Raw genomic sequence first — 18,587 nt, 5'->3', positions numbered from 1 at the left:
AAAAAAATGCTTAAGAAGATGGTTTTCTCAGCTCCACGTCTGATTAATTCATGTTTTTTCTATGAAAAATGGTTGTAAAGTCAAAAAGTTGAAATTCTTGTGTGAGCAGGACAAACTTTATTGTGAGCAATTTCATTAAAAAAATATTACCTTGTTGACGCCACGGGGGCCGGAAGCCCGTATTAGCATATTTCACTCATTACCTACAGTTTTTTAATACACTGTAAATTACTGTCAAAACTCCTTTGTGTTTCAGAAACTGCAACATATTTGAAAAAATCTTTGACAACATGCATTATATAATTTTGGCAGAAATTTCAAGATGTTTCAGATACGGATTTTGCTGTCTCAGAACTCTAAATTATGTTCCTCTACTATAAGGCGATTTATTTCGTCAGTGGATCCCATTTCAGGGCTTACAGATGAACAACAGCAAATTTTTAAGACAGCAGTAGATTTTGCTAGAAATGAAATGGCCCCAAGGATGAAAGAATGGGATGAGAAAGTGAGTTGCAGCCTATTGCTTTTGGGAAAGTTAATAATATAGGGAAGCGTCAGACAAGAAAAAATATATGTTGCTAGTTTCTTCATTCAATGCTCTGAAAATATTATAATTCTAGGCTAAGCCTATTGTTTCCCAGTTGCCCCCCCACTTTGCCAGTGGGGCCAGATACAACCCTGGGCTGTACACAGTTTGCAGCTTTTGTTATTCTGTCATCATAATTCATGCCTCATATTTTAGTAAAATTCAAGATAAGCCACTTTGGTATAGGCCTACCACCATTTTTGCTATCTTGGAAAGTTGTTAGGTTAGTAAAATAAAACTTTCAGTAATGGATCCAGAGCCTAAAACATACTCTAGAAGATACTACCAAGCTACTATGTTAACCCTCTTCTGATTCATATCTCTCAGAAATTTGCCTAGTCTATTTGATGGAAATGCCCTAATTTCCAGTTTCTATTTCTCTGGTTTCAGTTTTGAAAATGCAATTCCTGCTATTTGGGTAGACTTTTAGCCATATCAATGTCTTTTTTCTTCAAAATCTAGGAAATTTATAGTTCATCCTTGTTAGCCAGGCTACACACTTGAGAATTTGTATCAGAAACATGAGTCAATAACCAGTTTTCATGGTCTTTATACCAGACAATTAGATTTGGCTTGGTAGAAAACTACATTGTAGCTCTATTTTAGATATTAAAAATTAAATATTTGGTTTGTATGTTGGTTAAGTTTGTTTAGGCTATGTATTTAATTTAATGCAGTCTGGGTGGCCCCTCTTCCATAACTCTGTGGATAAATTTTTGGCAGTTCATATTATTGACTTACAATTAAAGTGAACATACAACTCAGTGCCTTTTTGGTACTTCCCCATTGTCAGGGCCTCTCTAAAAATTCAAGTTTGGTTAATGCTAATGAAAATAAAATAAAATAGGATGAATATATAATAGTTTAGAAACAAATTTGGGCTATATATTTGCACATTAGGGGGGGGGGGGGGTTGGAGGTAAACCATTGCATATATTAAATACGTAACCTAACCTAGGTACTCCCCCCCTAAAATCCTAAAAAGCACTTTTTAATATTATATATGCAATGAAAACCTGACTATCATTGCCTGCTCTACAACAGATAAGACATCACAAAATGGGTTTCATCATTGCCAATCTATAGTGTTTAAGCCAAGCAGCCCTGATAATGGGAAAGTACTGCCTTTTTTTATGCTCTACAAATATAATAATCATTTTTGTCAGAAATGAATTTTACTCCCACCCCTATATATACCAATTCAGGGTATGTATTTGCACATTAGGGGAGGGTAAAGTTTAAACTTAGCTCTCATTTACATCAGAAATAAACTTTACCCCCACTCACCTAATGTGCAAATATATACCCTGAAGTGGTATATATAGGGGTGGGAGTAGAATTTCATTTCCGACAAAAATGACTGTTATAATCGGAAAGAGCATACAAAAGGTGTCGAGCAGTGTGTTTATTATATCTGTAAGTCAATAATATGAACTGCCGAAAATTTACCATTCTTTCTTGTAGTTGCCATAATTTTGCTACTAAACTATTATGTTTTGATCTTATTTTGGTATATTTCACCATGATTAACCTAACTGCAATTCTTGAGTGTGTACTAGCTAACAAGGAAGTACAACAAGTATTTGCAGATCTTTGAAACCTCATAAATTAGGATTGAGCAAAGTTGTGAAGCTGAAAATACTTTTCTTGTATTTCATCTCAGCAAAAGATCTATTTTGGAAGTTCTCACTTTTATAAAACAGAGATTTTCAAAGGGGATCAAAGGTCATTGCCCTCTAGAGAGAGGAGTAGAGGTGGGTACTTCAAATACTTTCCCAGGACATACTTTAGTCTGTAGATTCATCCCTGAATGTTTCATTTTCCTAACCTAACCACTTTCCAAGATTACAAAAAGTAGTTTGTCAAGAATTTTGCCCATATTTCTTATAAACAGTTTTTTTTCCAATTCCAAATAAAGCCAATTTGAAAAAAAGAATGAGCAAATTGCAAAATTTTTGCATGCTATAAAGCCTAGGTCTAAGTTGTATCTGACAGGAGATGCTGAGATATTACTGTGATGGGAATGACTATTATATAGTAAAATTCTAGCTTATTTTTTCATATCTTGGAAAGTAATTGAATTAGGTGAATAAAATCTTCAAACATGTATCTGGAGCCTTAATGATATTGATAAATGTATGCATATTTATATAATTTAGCTTGAAAGAAAGTGAACACATCACTTGATCCCTTTTTTATGCTCTTTCCAAAATCATTAATTACTTTTGGGACAATTTCTATTTTTAGCCCTTAAAGAGGCTAAAAGGGCTCAAAACAGCCCATAATAACTAAAAGTTTAAAATTTATTTCTAAAAAACTGTCTAGTGAGAAGAAAAAAATGGTAAATATTGAGCAGTTCACATAAATGACCTACAAATTAAGTGAACATACCACTTGATGGCTTTTTTTTTATGCTCTTTCCAAATATAATTATTGCTTTACTCACAAATTCAATTTTAACCTAACCAAATCTAACCTTTCTAACCTTGCCCAAATATATAGCCCATATTATGTATTTCTTATGCATTTATTGATTCTTAATTTTGTCACTGTCAGATCAAATTATAGGTAAACTGGTTCTAACAAGATTGATGCTAACAGAGGTAGGTTTTCCTTGAATAGATTCCAAAACTAGCTTCTTCTGGTCCTCTTTTGCAAGAGGGCCAGACATGGGGATATACACCCCTTTGATGATGATCAAACTTTTCATGATGTAAGCACAATTACTATGACTATTACTGATAAATATCCTTTTATTATCAGTAGCCAGCCTGATCTAAATGATGCTTTCCAGCTGGTTGAAAACAGAAAGAGAAAGAAATTCTCCAACCATCTCCCCCTGATATCAACTCAAAGCCTAAAGGGCTAAGATTAAACCTAAAGTCAGCTACCAATTTCCCTTTCACCAAACCCATTGTGGGCTTCACTCTGAATAGACAAGAGATGGATTCGTGGATACACTGTTTCAACATGCTAAAGATACCAAAAAAAGCCATAAAAATCATCTGTATCAACAGCATTTGTGTTTTAGCTTGTCAAAAGACATCTGTTACAGAGAAAAAACACCAGAAAATTGTGGTCTATAATATTTCCCCTAAAGACCCAACATCAGATCTTAAAGAAGGCTTAATGAACTATAATATTTCCCCTAAAGACCCAACATCAGGTCTTAAAGAAGGCTTAATGAACTCAAGGGGTGAAGAAATATCTTTGCTAGAGGTCTAGAGACCTGGTAAGCTAAATAAAAATGTGGTGATAGTAAGAAAAGCATTTTGTTTGTACTACATTTTACAATATAAGTTAAAAAACACTTTTTTTCATAGACAGCTAAAGGTATTTATACCCTATCAAGAAAAGCTTTTACAGAGCTCTAAATCCATGAAGCCAGGTAATTTCTCTAAAAATTGCAAGCATACAAGAGTTCAGTATAACACATGTCTTGAAAAACACTCATCCTGCAGTGCTGAGCAAAAGTCTGCCAGTTGCAAAGAAGATGCTCTCTCATTTGACAAAAGAGCCTGTTCCAAATATCTTGAAAGAAAATAATTTCTAAAATTTATGTGGAATGAAAACCTCTTGTTGCAGTACTGTAGTGACCAAATTATTACCTTAATTACCTTAATTTGCACTTCAGAGCAAATTAAGATCCATTATGATCTGTTACATGCTCCACGCTTGATTATGTGAATGACTAAACATCAAATCCATCCCACTGGTACTCCCAGAGAACACCTTTTCATTCAACATCCAATGACTTCTTGTACACTTCATTATTGGGTGCTGTTTTATTTGACAGACTATTCCAGTGGTTTACTAAACAGCAGGAGAAAAACTGTTGTCAGTGTTGAGTTTTGACAGATGGTTTAAAGAGGTTCTTTGGATGTCCTCTCCTGTCAGTGCAAATATTTTTCTTGTGAAGTAAGCTTATGTGTCATCAGCATATCAGCTCTTTATTGTTGGCAAACCAGTGTAGATAATTTAAGCTCCTTTAAATGTCTATCATATGGCTTGTATCTCATCTTAGATACTGCCTTTGTGGCTCTCCTTTGCACTCCTTCCAGAAGCTGTACATCACCCCTGTACCCTGGTGATGCTACGCACATTCCAAAATCAAGAACTGGTCTGACAAGGGCCTTGTGCAACCTCACAAAAACATAGGGAGATCTATAGGATATAGTTTTCTTTAAGAGTGCTAGGACAGAATTTGCATGAAACACAGTCTTTTTCCAGTCAAAATGGAATCTATACTGGTTGTCCACAATGATTCCAAGATCCCTTTCTTCATCCACACTTTGCAGCTCTTGAATTTTATTCTCAGCTGGATTGAACATAGTATACTTAAACCCTGGGCTGGACTTGCCAAAATGAATAACAATACATTTGTCAATATTAATAGTCATGTGTCATGCTTTTGCCCATTTTTGAATATGGTTAAGATCTGCTTGTACTGACTCATGATTGACTGCACCAAATAATTTTGAGTTATCTACATAGAGAATTAGATTAGTTTTATTAAATACAAAAAATCATTAATATAGATATTGAATAGGGTAGGTCCTAAGACACTACCCTGCAGGACATCACTGGTGACTCCACATCTCTCAGAGAGGATTGATTCTCCTTCATTAATAAAAAGCCTCACTCTCTGTGTTCTATCTATAAGAAAACCTAAGATCCAGCCCACAAGATCTGCATTACATTCCACATAAGAAGTTTTTTGTTCAAGTGGGGATGTGGAACCTTGTCAAATGCTTTTTTAAGGTCAACCGATAAGACATCCACAGGTAAGCCCTGATCAATCAGGTCTGTTACGACATCATTAGTCTCCAGCAAATTTGTTTCTACAGACTTCGCTGGTTGAAAACCATGTTGGCTGTGTGATAGTATTCCATTAAGTTTGAGATGCTTCATGACAGTCATTTATCACTCTTTCTAGGATTTTAGCAACAGCAGAAGTTATACTTCCGGGGCGTCAGTTTCCTGTACTGGTTTTCTTTCTGTTTTTGAATAAAACGGTGACAGATATTGTTTCCCAATCTGCTGGCACTTCCTTGGTAATATTGGATGCTTTGATTGATTTGGAAAGTGGCTTGGCAATGTCTTTTATTGACATCTAGCAATTTAAGTTATTTGAGGATATTTGAACTATCAATCTCAATGGGCTCCATTGGATGGTGGATTTGTGTAGGGTCAGCATTGGGTAGGTCTGTATCTGATGTGCAACTAAAAACAGACAGAAACTGGCAGTTCAGTTCATCTGCAATTTCTTTGACATCTGTCAGTTACACTCCTGAAGCAGTTAGATTGGATGTTAATCCCTACCAGGACTTTTATGCAACACATATTGCCAAAATTTCTTTGGGTTATGCTTGCATTCTCTAGCTAGAGTGGCTTCATGTTTCTGATAAAGTTTCTGGTTAGACTTCTCAACTTATCTCTTGCTCTTTTGAGTCTCTTGTAGCAAAGCAACTGGTCTGGACTCTCAGTTGCTTTGTATTTTTTCCAAGATCCCTCTTTTTTGTTGAACTACTTCTTAATTTGCTTGGTCATGTATGGAAGAGTCTTTGGCTTTCTCCTGTAAGATACAGAAGAGTTGCTGTCTTGAATTCTAAGTAAAGTTAATTTGAAATTTTCCCAATGCTCCTCTACAGATCCCTGCAAAAGCTCACTCAAATGCACCATTTTCAGTTCCCTCCTGATGGAATTGTAATCTGTGAAAACGTTTTTAATAAATTTGTTAGTCATAGTCTTTAGACAGAGCTGTATTCCTATAGCCATGTAGTCACTCTTACCAATGAGGAGTAAGTACTCAATATGTTCCAAAAGGTGTTGGTCATTAAGGAAAATAAGGTCTAATAGGGTTGGGTTCAGGAAAATTCTATATCTTGTTAGTTTATCAACAGCTTGATATAGGGAGAGGTCATGTATTAGAAGCAACGCTATAGTGTTGCCTATACTAAAGGCCATACTGCTCCAATGTTTTATTATTTTTTTTTTTCCCAGAGGCACTTCATATGGAAGGGGTTGTCGTATGACCTTCAGAGGGAGCTCATTCGATTGGAAATAGAGAGTTCTAGTGCCCTTTTTAAGAGTCAAAAGTGATCGGAGGGCAACTTTTTTTTATAGAAGGCGTTATTGTAGAAACTTCAAAACAGGCTCATTCGATTGCAAATTCAAAGGGCTAGTGCCCCTTTTAATAGTCAAAAGTGATTGGAGGGCCACTAGCCCCCCCCCCATGCCCATCATTTCCCCAAACATATCCAATCAAAATTTTGAGATAGCCATTTTGTTCAGCATAGTTAATTTCCAGATAGCAAATATATTTTTGAGTAGGACACTCCACCACAACCCTCAGGGCAAGGGTTTTAAGTTATGCCCTGGGGGCATATGAGGTTTTTATAGAAGGCATTGTCATAGAAAGGGTTGTAAGTTATGCCCTGGGAGCATATAAGATTTTGTATAGACAATGGTGTCATAGAAACTTAAGAAAGTGCTCATTTGATTGGAAATTTAAATGGCTAGTTCCCTTTTTAGTAGTCGAAAGTGATTCTAAGGCAACTGACACCCCTTCCACGCCCATTATTTCCCCAAACACATCCAATCAAAATTTTGATATAGCCATTTTGTTCAACATAGTTGACGTTTCTGGAAATTATATGTTTGAGCAGGATATTCCCCCCACAGTCTTTAGGGGCCAGGGTTATAAGTTATGCGCTGGGGGCATTTAAGGTTGTTATGGAAGGAATGGTCATATAAACTTCAGAGAGGGCTCATTTGAATGGAAATTGAAAGATCTAGTTCACTTTTTAAGCGTCTAAAGATATTGGAGGGATCATTTGAATGTAAATTTAATGTTCTAGTTCACTTTTTAAGAGTCAAAAGAGATTGGAGGGCACCTAGCCCCCCCCCTCTCCACTCCCTTTTTTCCTCAAACCCATCCAATAAGAACTTTGAGATAGCTTTTTTTTAAATAGTTCAAAGACCATATAACACTCAGGTGTCATCACAACCCCCCAGGGGCAGGCGTTTTAAGTTATGCCCTGGGGCATATATTGTTCGTATGAAAGGGATTCTAGTATAAACTTCGGAGAGGGCTCATTTGCTTGGATATTGAAAGTTCGAGCTCACTTTTTAATAGTCAAAAGAGATCCGAGGGAAGCTACCCCCCCCCCCACGCCTTCTTTTTCAAAACCTATCTGATGAAAATTTTGGGATAGCCATTTTGTTCAGCGTATTTGATTTCCTGGTAGAAAATATGTTTTTGAGGAGGACGCTCCCCCACAACCCTCAGGGTTTTAAGTTATGCCCTGGGGGCATATAAGGTTTTTTTTTTATAGAAGGCGTTATCGTAGAAACTTCAAAACTGGCTCATTCGATTGGAAATTCAAAGGGCTAGTGCCATTTTTAATAGTCAAAAGTGATTGGAGGGCAACTAGCCCCCACCCTCATGCCCATCATTTCCCCAAACATATCAAATCAAAATTATGAGACAGCCATTTTGTTCAGCATAGTTGATTTCCTGGTAGAAAATATGTTTTTGAGGAGGACACTCCCCCTCAACCCTCAGGGCAAGGGTTTTAAGTTATGCCCTGGGGGCATATGAGGTTTTTATAGAAGGCATTGTCATAGAAACTTCAAAAAAGGATCATTTGATTGGAAATTGAAAGGGCTAGTGCCCTTTTTAATAGTCAGAAATGATTGGAGGGCAACTAACCCCCCCCCCCCTCAAGCCCACCTTTCCCTAAACACATCCAATCAAAATTTTGAGACATCATTTTATTAAACATAGTTTCAAGTTCTGGAAATTAGGTCTTTGAGGATGACAACTCCCCCACAGCTCTCAGGGCAAGGGTTGTAAGTTATGTCCCGGGGGCATATAAGGTTTTGTATAGACAACGGTGTTGTAGAAACTTAAGAAAGTGCTCATTCGATTGGAAATTCAAATGGCTAGTTCCCTTTTTAATAGTCGAAAGTGATTCGAAGGCAACTGACACCCCTTCCACGCCCACCATTTCCTCAAACACATCCAATCAAAATTTTGATATAGCCATTTTGTTCAACATAGTTGACGTCTCTGGAAATAATATGTTTGAGCAGGATATTCCCCCCACAGTCTTCAGGGGCCAGGGTTATAAGTTTTGCCCTGGGGGCATATATGGTTCTTATGGAAGGAATGGTCGTATAAACTTCATAGAGGGCTCATTTGAATGGAAATTGAAAGTTCTAGTTCACTTTTTAAGAGTCAAAAGAGATTGGAGGGCACCTAGCCCCCCCTCTCCACTCCCTTTTTCCTCAAACCCATCCAATAAAAACTTTGAGATAGTTTTTTTTTAAATACTTCAAAGACCAAATAACAAAAACTCAGGTGTCATCATAACCCCTCAGGGTCCAGGGGCAGGCGTTTTAAGTTATGCCCAGGGGCATTTATTGTTCGTAGGAAAGGGATTCTCGTATAAACTTCAGAGAGGGCTCATTTGATTGGATTTTGAAAGTTCGAGCTCACTTTTTAATAGTCAAAAGAGATCCAAGGGAAGCTACCCCCCCCCCACGCTTTTTTTTCAAAACCTATCTGATGAAAATTTTGAGATAGACATCTTGTTAAAAAAATAGTTCAAAGGTCGGATAAGAATAACTCCGGTGTCAATACAACCCTCCAGGGCACAAAGGATGGCGTTCTAAGTTATGCCCTAAGGGCACGTATGGTTCTTATGAAAGGGATGCTTGTATAAACTCATTTGATTTGAAAGTTCTAGTTAACTTTTTAAGAGTCAAGAGAGTTAAACTAGCCCCCCCCCACGCTCTTTTTTCCCCAAACCCGTCCGCTACAAATTTTGAGATAGCCAGTGTTTTTGAAATTGTTCGAAAATTAGATAACAAAAACGCCCCCCAGAGCCCTGGGGATCGGCGTTGTAAGTGTTTTCCTGGGGACGTATGTGGTTCTTATGAAAGGGATGATCGTATAAACTTCAGCGGGGGCTCATTTGATTGGAAATTGAAAGCTCTAGTTCAATTTTTAAGAGTCAAAAGATATCCAAAGGCGACTAGCCCCCCCCACACACACCCTTTTTTCCCCCAGTCAATCCGATAAAAATATTCACAATAACCATTTCCTTAAAAATAGTTCAAAAGTCATATAAGAAAAATTCCTTTGTTGATGGAACCCGACAGGGCCCGGAGGCAGGCGTTATGAGTAATGCTCTAGGGGCATATATAGTTCTTATGGAAGGGATGCTCGTATTAACTTTGAAGAGGGCTCATTTGATTTGAAACTGAAAGTTCTTGTTCACTTTTTAAGAGTCAAATGAGATCGGAGGGCAACTAGCCGCCCCCCCCTCCTCCACGCCCTAAATGTATCAGATACAAATTTTGAGTTAGCTATTTTGTTAATAACAGACCATTTTCATTACAACAAAAAAATTCACGTTTAAAACAGCCCCCCAGGGCTCGGGGATCGCTATGGCCAATTGTATCTTGGAGGCATATAGCATGTTCTTGGATGGGATGCTCTTATGAGCATCAGATAAGGATCATCTGACTTGTTGTCTATATTTATATTTGATACACGATTGAAGATCCAAAAGTGAGTGGAGTGCCGCTAGTCTCCCCCACACTCTATTTATTTTTTCCCCAGACACACTTCATACAGTAGAAGTTGTCGGATAAACTTCAAAGAGGGCTCGTTTAATTGGGAATCAGGAGTTCTGCAATTCTGTTTTAGAGTAGAAGGTTATCAAGGGGCCACTAGCCCCCCCCTCCCAAGCCCTTTTTACCCAAATACATCTGATAAAAAATTTGAGGGAGCCATTTTGTTAAAAATAGTTCAAAGATCATATAACAAAAACTCCTTTACCTGTGGTCATTTCGTTAAAAATAGTTCAAAGATCAGATAAGAAAAACTCCTGTGTCGACCCCTCCCAGGGCCGGGGCAGGTGTTGTAAGTATTGCTCTTGGGGCATATATGGTTCTTATGAAAGGTATGCTCGTATTAACTTTAGAGAGGGTTCATTTGAATGGAAATTAAAAGTTGTAGTTCATTTTCTTAGAGTGAAAAAAGAACGGAGGGCAACTAGCCCCTCCCGCCCTCCACGCCTTTGGGTGTATCGGATGGATAAACCCATCCGATAAAAATTTCAGGTGACCATTTTGTTAAAAATAGTTCAACCATCAGATATTAAAACTCCAGGGTCGACACAACCCCCCAGGGCCCAGGGATAAGATAAGATATTTATTTCAAAAAATGACTATCAGAAGCCCCGAAGGGCCGAATTCGCATTTCGGGGTCATATAATAAAAAAACATAGAAATAGCACAACAACTAAAAAACTGGCTAAACAATGCCAAAAACAAAAATATCATAAAGGCAAAGACATTCATTAGTCTAAAAAACAAAAAGTGTCAAATGTAAGAAAGTTAAAAAGGCACAAACTAAAACAAAACAAAAAAAAATAGTGTTAAAAAGGTTTAAAAGAGACTATATAAAAAGGGGAGGGAACGGAAGAACCAAACGGACACAAGCAATGGTATCACCAGTACAAAAAAAAAGAAAAAAAAAACTAGTCGTTTATTTGATCAGTAATGAAGGGGACAAAGGTTTTTTCATATATGGAGGTTAAAGAACGGATGGGGGACAAGATAGGGACAAGTTCAGAAACAGTACGTGGCAGGTGGTGTCTGGTTGGGGAGTGTCTTTTGGGGAAAATATTTTCCGTGCGAGGGTTTATTATTGCATTTTTTGCAAAAAAGGAGGCACAGCGTTCCTCTCCTGTGCTCGAGAGTTTCCAGCTTGGCCTTTTTTAGAAGGAGTGAATATGGTACCAAAGTTTCTTTAAATTTTATTCTTAGGGCTCTTTTTTGGATAGATTCAATTTTATCTGATTTATCACGGGAGATGCCAGGATGCCAAACTGGACAAACATATTCAAGATGCGGGCGGACAAAGGAAGTATAAATCCTTAAAGAATGGGATGAGGGGACGTTAAATTTTATTCAAGAGCTTAGGGAGAGACATGGACGCATTAGCTCTACGGACAATATCTTTCACGTGGATATCCCACTTTAAATTAGAGGAAATTGCAACCCCAAGTAATTTAAAGGAAGACAGAACTATCTGGGGGGATAGGGTCAAGGAAGGCGGGAGTAGATTTCAAGAATTTTATCGTCATTATATTTGATTTAGTGGAATTTACTTTCATATTTAGGTTCTTAGCTTCATACGAAATGTGGGATAGAATTTCAAGGGGGTCACTTTTAAAATTCCTGTGACATACTTCGAGGATCGACAAGTCATCCACGTATTTCCACCTTTGGGGGAGGTCCTTACCAATATCGTTAATCATGACTAGAAATAAAAGTGGTCCCAACAAGGTTCTTTGAGGAATTCCACAATATATAGGGAGGGGGTTAGAGAAAATATTTTTGTATTTAACATAAAGTTTGGAAAAGACAGAAGTGAGTTTAATGGGGCGAATGGTGGCGAAAGTCAGACTGGTACATTTTTTAGGGACAGGTGTTATAAAACCTTGTTTCCAGCAACTTTGGAATTTACCAAATTTTGTGATGTGGTTGAAAATATTTGATAAAGGCTCAGCAATTTTGTCTGAAAAGGCTGTCCAATTAAGTCAACTGGGATTGACCAAGGGGCAAATACTTGATTTTCTAAGCTTTAGAATTTCATTTATAACATCAGAGGGAGAAATAAAGGGGAAGGAAGTCTTGGGAGGAATAGTTTGACTTGAGCCAGTGAAAGGGGGGAGACTTCACGATGGAAGCAAGGTACAAGTTCAAATCGTTGGCAGTCTAATTAGGGGGTTCAGGGAAATGAAAATCAATTTCGGAAGGACTTTTTCCGCATATTTCTTTAATTTTTCTGTACGATTGCTTTGGCTTGTTAGAATATAGATCTTTGACTTTATTATTATAATAATTAGAAGCTGCTTTTCTTAATGTTTTCTTTATGAACTTCCTTAGACTATTAGCCTCAGTAATACGACCTGCTTTGAAAAAATTGACTTTTTTTCTTATAAGTTTTTTAAAAGACTCAGTAACATAAGGCTTATCTGTAGAACACGTTTTAAATTTTTTCTCAGGGAAGTGGAATTCATAATTATTCGTCAATGAATTTTGGAGGGACAAAGCCATGTAGTCAACGTCATTTGTTTGATACACAGTGGACTAATTTTCAGTAGTAATCCAGGAGCCAAAATTGAAATTTCCTAAGTCAGTGAGAGGTCTATAAGCAGTTTCAGTTATAGAAAACGACTGTTTAGCTTTAGCCAGCGGAGATAGGAAAAGGCTAAAGTGGTAACTGCCCTCTAGAGGGGGCAGAGTGGAGACGGGTTTGTAAAACTTCGAAAGATTAGTGCAAATTAAATCAAGAGTAGTATTGCCTTTTGTAGTAGGGATATTAACGACCTGTTTTAAATTAAAAGCGTTACATGTAGAATCAAGTCTTATATTGTTTGCGTCACCCATTAGGAAAATTCCTGCATTTGGGTATTTTGATAGTACCAAGTCAGGATAGGCGTTGTAAGTTATACTCCGGGTATATATATGGTTCTTATAGAAGTGATACTCGTATAAACTTCAGAGAGGGCTCATTGGACTGGAATTAGAAAGTTTTAGTTCACTTTTAAAGAGTCAAAAGCGACCAAAGCTTAATTTAGTCCCCCCACGCCCTTCTTTCCCAAAACCCATCCGATGAACATATTGACATAGCAATTGTTTATAAAACAGTTAAAACATCAGATAATGAAACTCCGAGGTTGATACAACCCCATTTTTTAACTTTGATAATACTACTCTAGCACAAGTTGGGATATATCGATTAAGTCTTGATTTTTTTTTTTTAAGTTTGATTTTGAAATCAGGTGTTTTTGAAACCTTAAATTTTTATGCAATAGAAATTGAACCAAAATTAATTAAAAAAATGATTGTTTGATTGTTTGTTTAATTTCTGTTCGTTTTGGGTTTCATTTATTCTTTAATAGTAATTTCTGGTCGTTTTGATTTTTTTGATTTTATAATAACATCTATTGTTGCCAGTTTTAAACTTAATCACTGGGCTCCTAGTTTCAAAACCTAGGTTTTTAAGTTTCATTTGTTTTGAATTTCTTCAATTCTAAATCAGGAAATAATATTTCATTTCTTTATCAGAAAATCTACCCGCCTAAATATAGTATATTACCTTCAATTTGGGTTACAGGCTTGAGTTTTTTTTTTTTTTTTTTTTTTTTTTTTTTTTTTTTTTAAATTTAGATTGACACTGCCTGGGAGGGAATTTAAATTAAGGTAGAGCACACAATGTTAAAATTTAAAGCTGCCAAGGCAGACATTAAAACAACTAGAAATCACAGTGTAAGTTGGAACATCAGTCTTGATCTAGAGCTTGTGGTGTAAAGAACTCTTTTTTGGATAAAACCCTGTTTTACATTGTGAGTAATTTCCCAGTGGACACTTATTTGAACACTTTTTATAATCGGCTTATCTATGGCTTGGTTATTTTGACTGCTGTAATTTCCCCTGGGAACAATTATTTTAGCTCAGTGTTGCCGATTGGAAGTTGCCAATAGAAGATTTTATTACGCAAATCTAATAATACGATATTCTTACGCAATTACGCTGAGATTGAGGTGGGGAAAGAAAAGTATTCAGTTATAGAAAACGACTGTTTAGCTTTAGCCAGCGGAGATAGGAAAAGGCTAAAGTGGTAACTGCCCTCTAGAGGGGGCAGAGTGGAGACGGGTTTGTAAAACTTCGAAAGATTAGTGCAAATTAAATCAAGAGTAGTATTGCCTTTTGTAGTAGGGATATTAACGACCTGTTTTAAATTAAAAGCGTTACATGTAGAATCAAGTCTTATATTGTTTGCGTCACCCATTAGGAAAATTCCTGCATTTGGGTATTTTGATAGTACCAAGTCAGGATAGGCGTTGTAAGTTATACTCCGGGTATATATATGGATCTTATAGAAGTGATACTCGTATAAACTTCAGGGAGGGCTCACTTGATTGAAAATAAAAAGTTCTAGTTCACTTTTAAAGATTCAAAAGAGACCGAAGCTTAATCTAGTCCCCCCACGCCCCTTTTCCCCAAACCCATCCGATAAAAATATTGAGATAGCAATTTTGTTAAAAATAGTTCAAACTCCGAGGTTGACACAAGCCCATTTTTTCACTTTGATATTGTTACTTTGATATCAGTTTTGTTACTTTGATGAATATTTGATTACTTTTTTTTTAATTTTGATTTTGAAATAAGGAATTTTTAAAAACTTGAAATTTTTTTTAAGAAAAAACGAACAAAAATTAATTAAAAAAAACTTTCCTAAAAATAAGTAAAGGCCAGTAAAAGTAAAGGCCATTAGAAAAGTAAAGGCCATTTTAAACTTAAGCTCAGCAGATACAAATACCTTTTAAAAACCTACTGCGTCAATGACGCAGTAGGTTTCAGACTTTTAAAGTGAGAGAAGGAGGTCATACCCACACTTTTGTGTGTAGTGATTTTGTTCGATTCAAGCTTGATTTGAATATTCAATTTAAGTTTCACTCGTTTTAAGATTTATTTATTCATTTACACTAATATCTATTGTATGTTTGTTTGCATTGATTGTTTATTTCATTTCTGTTCGTTTTAAGTTTCATTTATGCTTCAGTAGGAAAATATTTTTTTTGTTTTAAGCTTGATGTTCATATTCAATCTAAGCATTACTCGCTTTAAGATCTATTTATTCATTTATATTATTACTTGTTGTATGTTTTTTCTATGATTGTTTGTTTAATTTCTGTTCGTTTTGGGTTTCATTTATTCTTTAATAGTAGCTTCTGGTCGTGTTGAGTTTTAATTTTAACATGTATTTTTATCTACTGAGCTTAAGTTTAAAATTAACTTTATTTTTATTTTCAAACATTCTTTTAATGAAATTTTTTTTTAATTAATACAATCAAGGAATGGTTGTTGTGTTGCATCATCCTCATGATAGCCAAATCCATCTTTCAATGATATTTGTGGGAAATTGAAGTCCCCAGCTATTAGCAAATTACCTTTATGTGATGCACTGAATGTTCAAAAATGATCTACTATGGCTTGTTCTGTAGCGATTTTAGATGGAGCCGAAGGGCTTCTATAAATATAAGCAATTCTTGTAATACCAGGGTCAAGTGGAACCTTTAGATCAAAGCAGACCAACTCAACATAATCATTGATAGGGGAAGTATCTACCACTTTACCATTATATTCTGCTCTAACTATTACTAATGCACCCCTTCTGCAATTACTCAAACTCAAGTTTGATATTACCTGGTATCCAGGAATACAGATGTGATTATTCTTCAATCAAGTATTACTATTCTTGGGACTCCCCTCTGTTAACATCACCAAATCATATTCCTTATTTGTTACAAGGCTTGTTACTTCCTCAATCTTGTTGTTTAACTGATCAACATTGGCTACTAGTAATAGAAATTCCTTACGTTTTTGTTTATAATCTTTTTCATATTCATCTGCTCTGCTTGGCTCTGAGACACTGTTGTCACTACACATTGACTCAAAAGGAAGGGATGAAACACTACTTGAAAGAGATTCAGCAGTGACAAACGTTGCTGATTCCAAACTAGATATTGAATCACTTTGCATTCCTTTATTTATATCAACAACACTCACAGATGAACAGTCTTTAATTTCAGAAGATAAGCTATGGTTATTAAATACACTATAAAAAGAAGATGGAGCATTGCAGGAGATTATGCAGTAATATTCTCAAGGAAGTGTTTCTGCATCAAGTAAAAGTACAAAGTCCCCACCTAAACTACGGGCCCGTAGCATAAATAGGACACATCCACAAAGATCTTCTACTAGCAGCATTACATCTCCCTGGAATCATGTTAAAGTCACATCTGGCTGACTTGAATTTCTCCCAACCAGAGTAAAGCCACCAAACTGGCAAAATTCCTCCTAAGGTCAGCTCTAAGCCGATAGAAATGAACATTACACCCTCAGTTCCAGCACATGTAATGCCTACTGCTTCAATGTTGACCCAGTTTCATAGAACACTCTAACTTGACCCAGCACTTGATATCAGTCACCACTATCTCCCAAACAAAATAATGCAACATGTGAAAGCCACCATTATTAGATAAATAGCTACACAATATTTTTCACAATCATTTGTTGAAGAAACAGAGGCTAATATTATTCATGTACTTAACCATTGTCATGTATTGCATTACCTCATTGAAAAAACATGACTCGTGACACTTCTAAATCTTTGAAGATACTACAGTGAAATTTAGCATCAATTAATTCAATTAACTTAACTGAAATTTCTGATTGTATTCCAAAGAATAATGTTACTAATATTATATGCCTTCAAGAGACAAACCTTCACAATTTAAAAAATATTCACCTGCCTGGTTTTAAGGGCTTTGAAGAAGGTAGGGACAACAACAGGAATGTAGGAGGAGTAGCAATTTTAGTTGAGAATACCATTATCAATTTCCCCTTGCCACTGAGTTATAATTTTGAAGTGGATGCAATTGGAGCATCAGTCAAACTATGTTCTGGAAAGCATATGAATATCAACTCTTTTTACAATCCTTGGGGTGAAATTGATATCCTGAGCATTCTTGTGAAAGAAACAATTGATGACAATACTCTTATTTGTGGTGGTTTTAATGCATATGACTCTCTATGGGAAGTTACTACACATGAAAACAAAGCTGAAAAAAGTATAGAATAGTTACTGGTAAATGATACTTGTCTATCTGTGTTTACTCCTTTTAATTTCCAGACTTGTTTAGACATTGATTAAAATAATTTTTCTACTATTGATCTCCAGATTGGAGCCACATCTCTATATTCAGATATTGATATTATTAGTATCATTACACTAGAAATAGACATTATAGCCATTTACACCTTCATGAGTAACACATAATATATGTCCAAAAATCCAAAGCCAAAGTATAAAACAAAAATCAAACTGGCCACTTTTTCAAGAAAAACTAGCATCTGAAAAACAAGCAAGACTACTCAGAGATGTATTATCTTCCAGACGTAAATGAAAAGATGAAAATAAATTATCATCTTGTTTACTTGTTGGCGTAGATGCACCTATTGCTAATGCTTTTAAAAAGAAGAAGTTGAATCTTAAGAACTCATCAAAGATATGACAGGACGAAGATTGTGAAGTGGCATAAAAAGTAAAGAAAAAAGCCAGGAAGCATTTCAAGAAATGTCCTTATCCTAGCACAGCCCTTGTGTATAAGCACGCATCAGCAGAGCTAAAAAGAATCTACAGAAAAAAGATATAGCATAGGAAAGGTTTAGCTGCTGGATTGATTTTCAAATTATTTCAAATTTCACATTAATCTCAACAAAAGGAATATTTTAATTGACATTAAAAAAGCAGAACTGTTTGCATAGCAGTATCAAAAGACACAGTAAAGGTGATAATAAGGAATTTTGCCAGAATCTTGTTTTCATAAATTTTCCCTTAGAAAATCCTTCCTTTTTGAAGAAATGAAGTTATCAATTAGCTTTAGCAACCATAAGCCTACTCCTGGACATGATGATATTCATATAAAATGGATTATAGAAGCACTAGCAAAATTTAAATGTGTAATTTGGCACATTTATAATTGTATATGGACTCAGCACTTATTTCCAAGACCATGGAAAAGAGTCATTGTTTTCTCTCCTGTTTTGCTTTCTTTCTTGTATTCTTTCCCCCTATCTTTGTGATTTCTCCCCCTCCTTTTCCCCCAGAAAGTTTCCCTGTCTTGCTTTAATTTTTAGTATATGGGATTTTAATATACGGATAGTTTCCAAAGCCTATTTTGGCACCAATCTGCTTCAAGAAAGTATTTATATTTGTGTGTTTCTTTTTTCAATTCTTTTAAACATATGACTATAAAAAGCAACAACCTCAAACTTTGACCAAGTATAAGGATAAATGCTATATTTAGGTAGTTTATTTTTTGATAAAGAAAGGAAATTCTGTTCCTTG

General features: G+C 35.9%; 1 protein-coding gene across 1 annotated transcript in view; it reads left to right on the top strand.

Moving 5' to 3' along the window:
- The first annotated feature begins 307 nt into the window (after positions 1–307).
- The window catches only part of LOC148955435 (isobutyryl-CoA dehydrogenase, mitochondrial-like), a 56,407-nt gene continuing 38,127 nt past the window's right edge, over positions 308–18,587 (top strand). The window contains exon 1 of the mRNA XM_089102238.1: positions 308–505. Within this exon, the coding sequence (XP_088958364.1) occupies positions 323–505 (183 nt within the window). The 5' untranslated portion in view covers positions 308–322. The remainder of the gene's footprint in view (positions 506–18,587) is intronic.

This window comes from Artemia sp. Qi Xiang Cuo, chromosome 2 (genome assembly GCF_049724085.1).
Source record: "Artemia sp. Qi Xiang Cuo chromosome 2, ASM4972408v1, whole genome shotgun sequence".
NCBI lineage: Eukaryota > Metazoa > Arthropoda > Branchiopoda > Anostraca > Artemiidae > Artemia > Artemia sp. Qi Xiang Cuo.
Note: the sequence above shows the minus strand (reverse complement) of the source record. Positions and strands in the feature narration are given on the sequence as shown.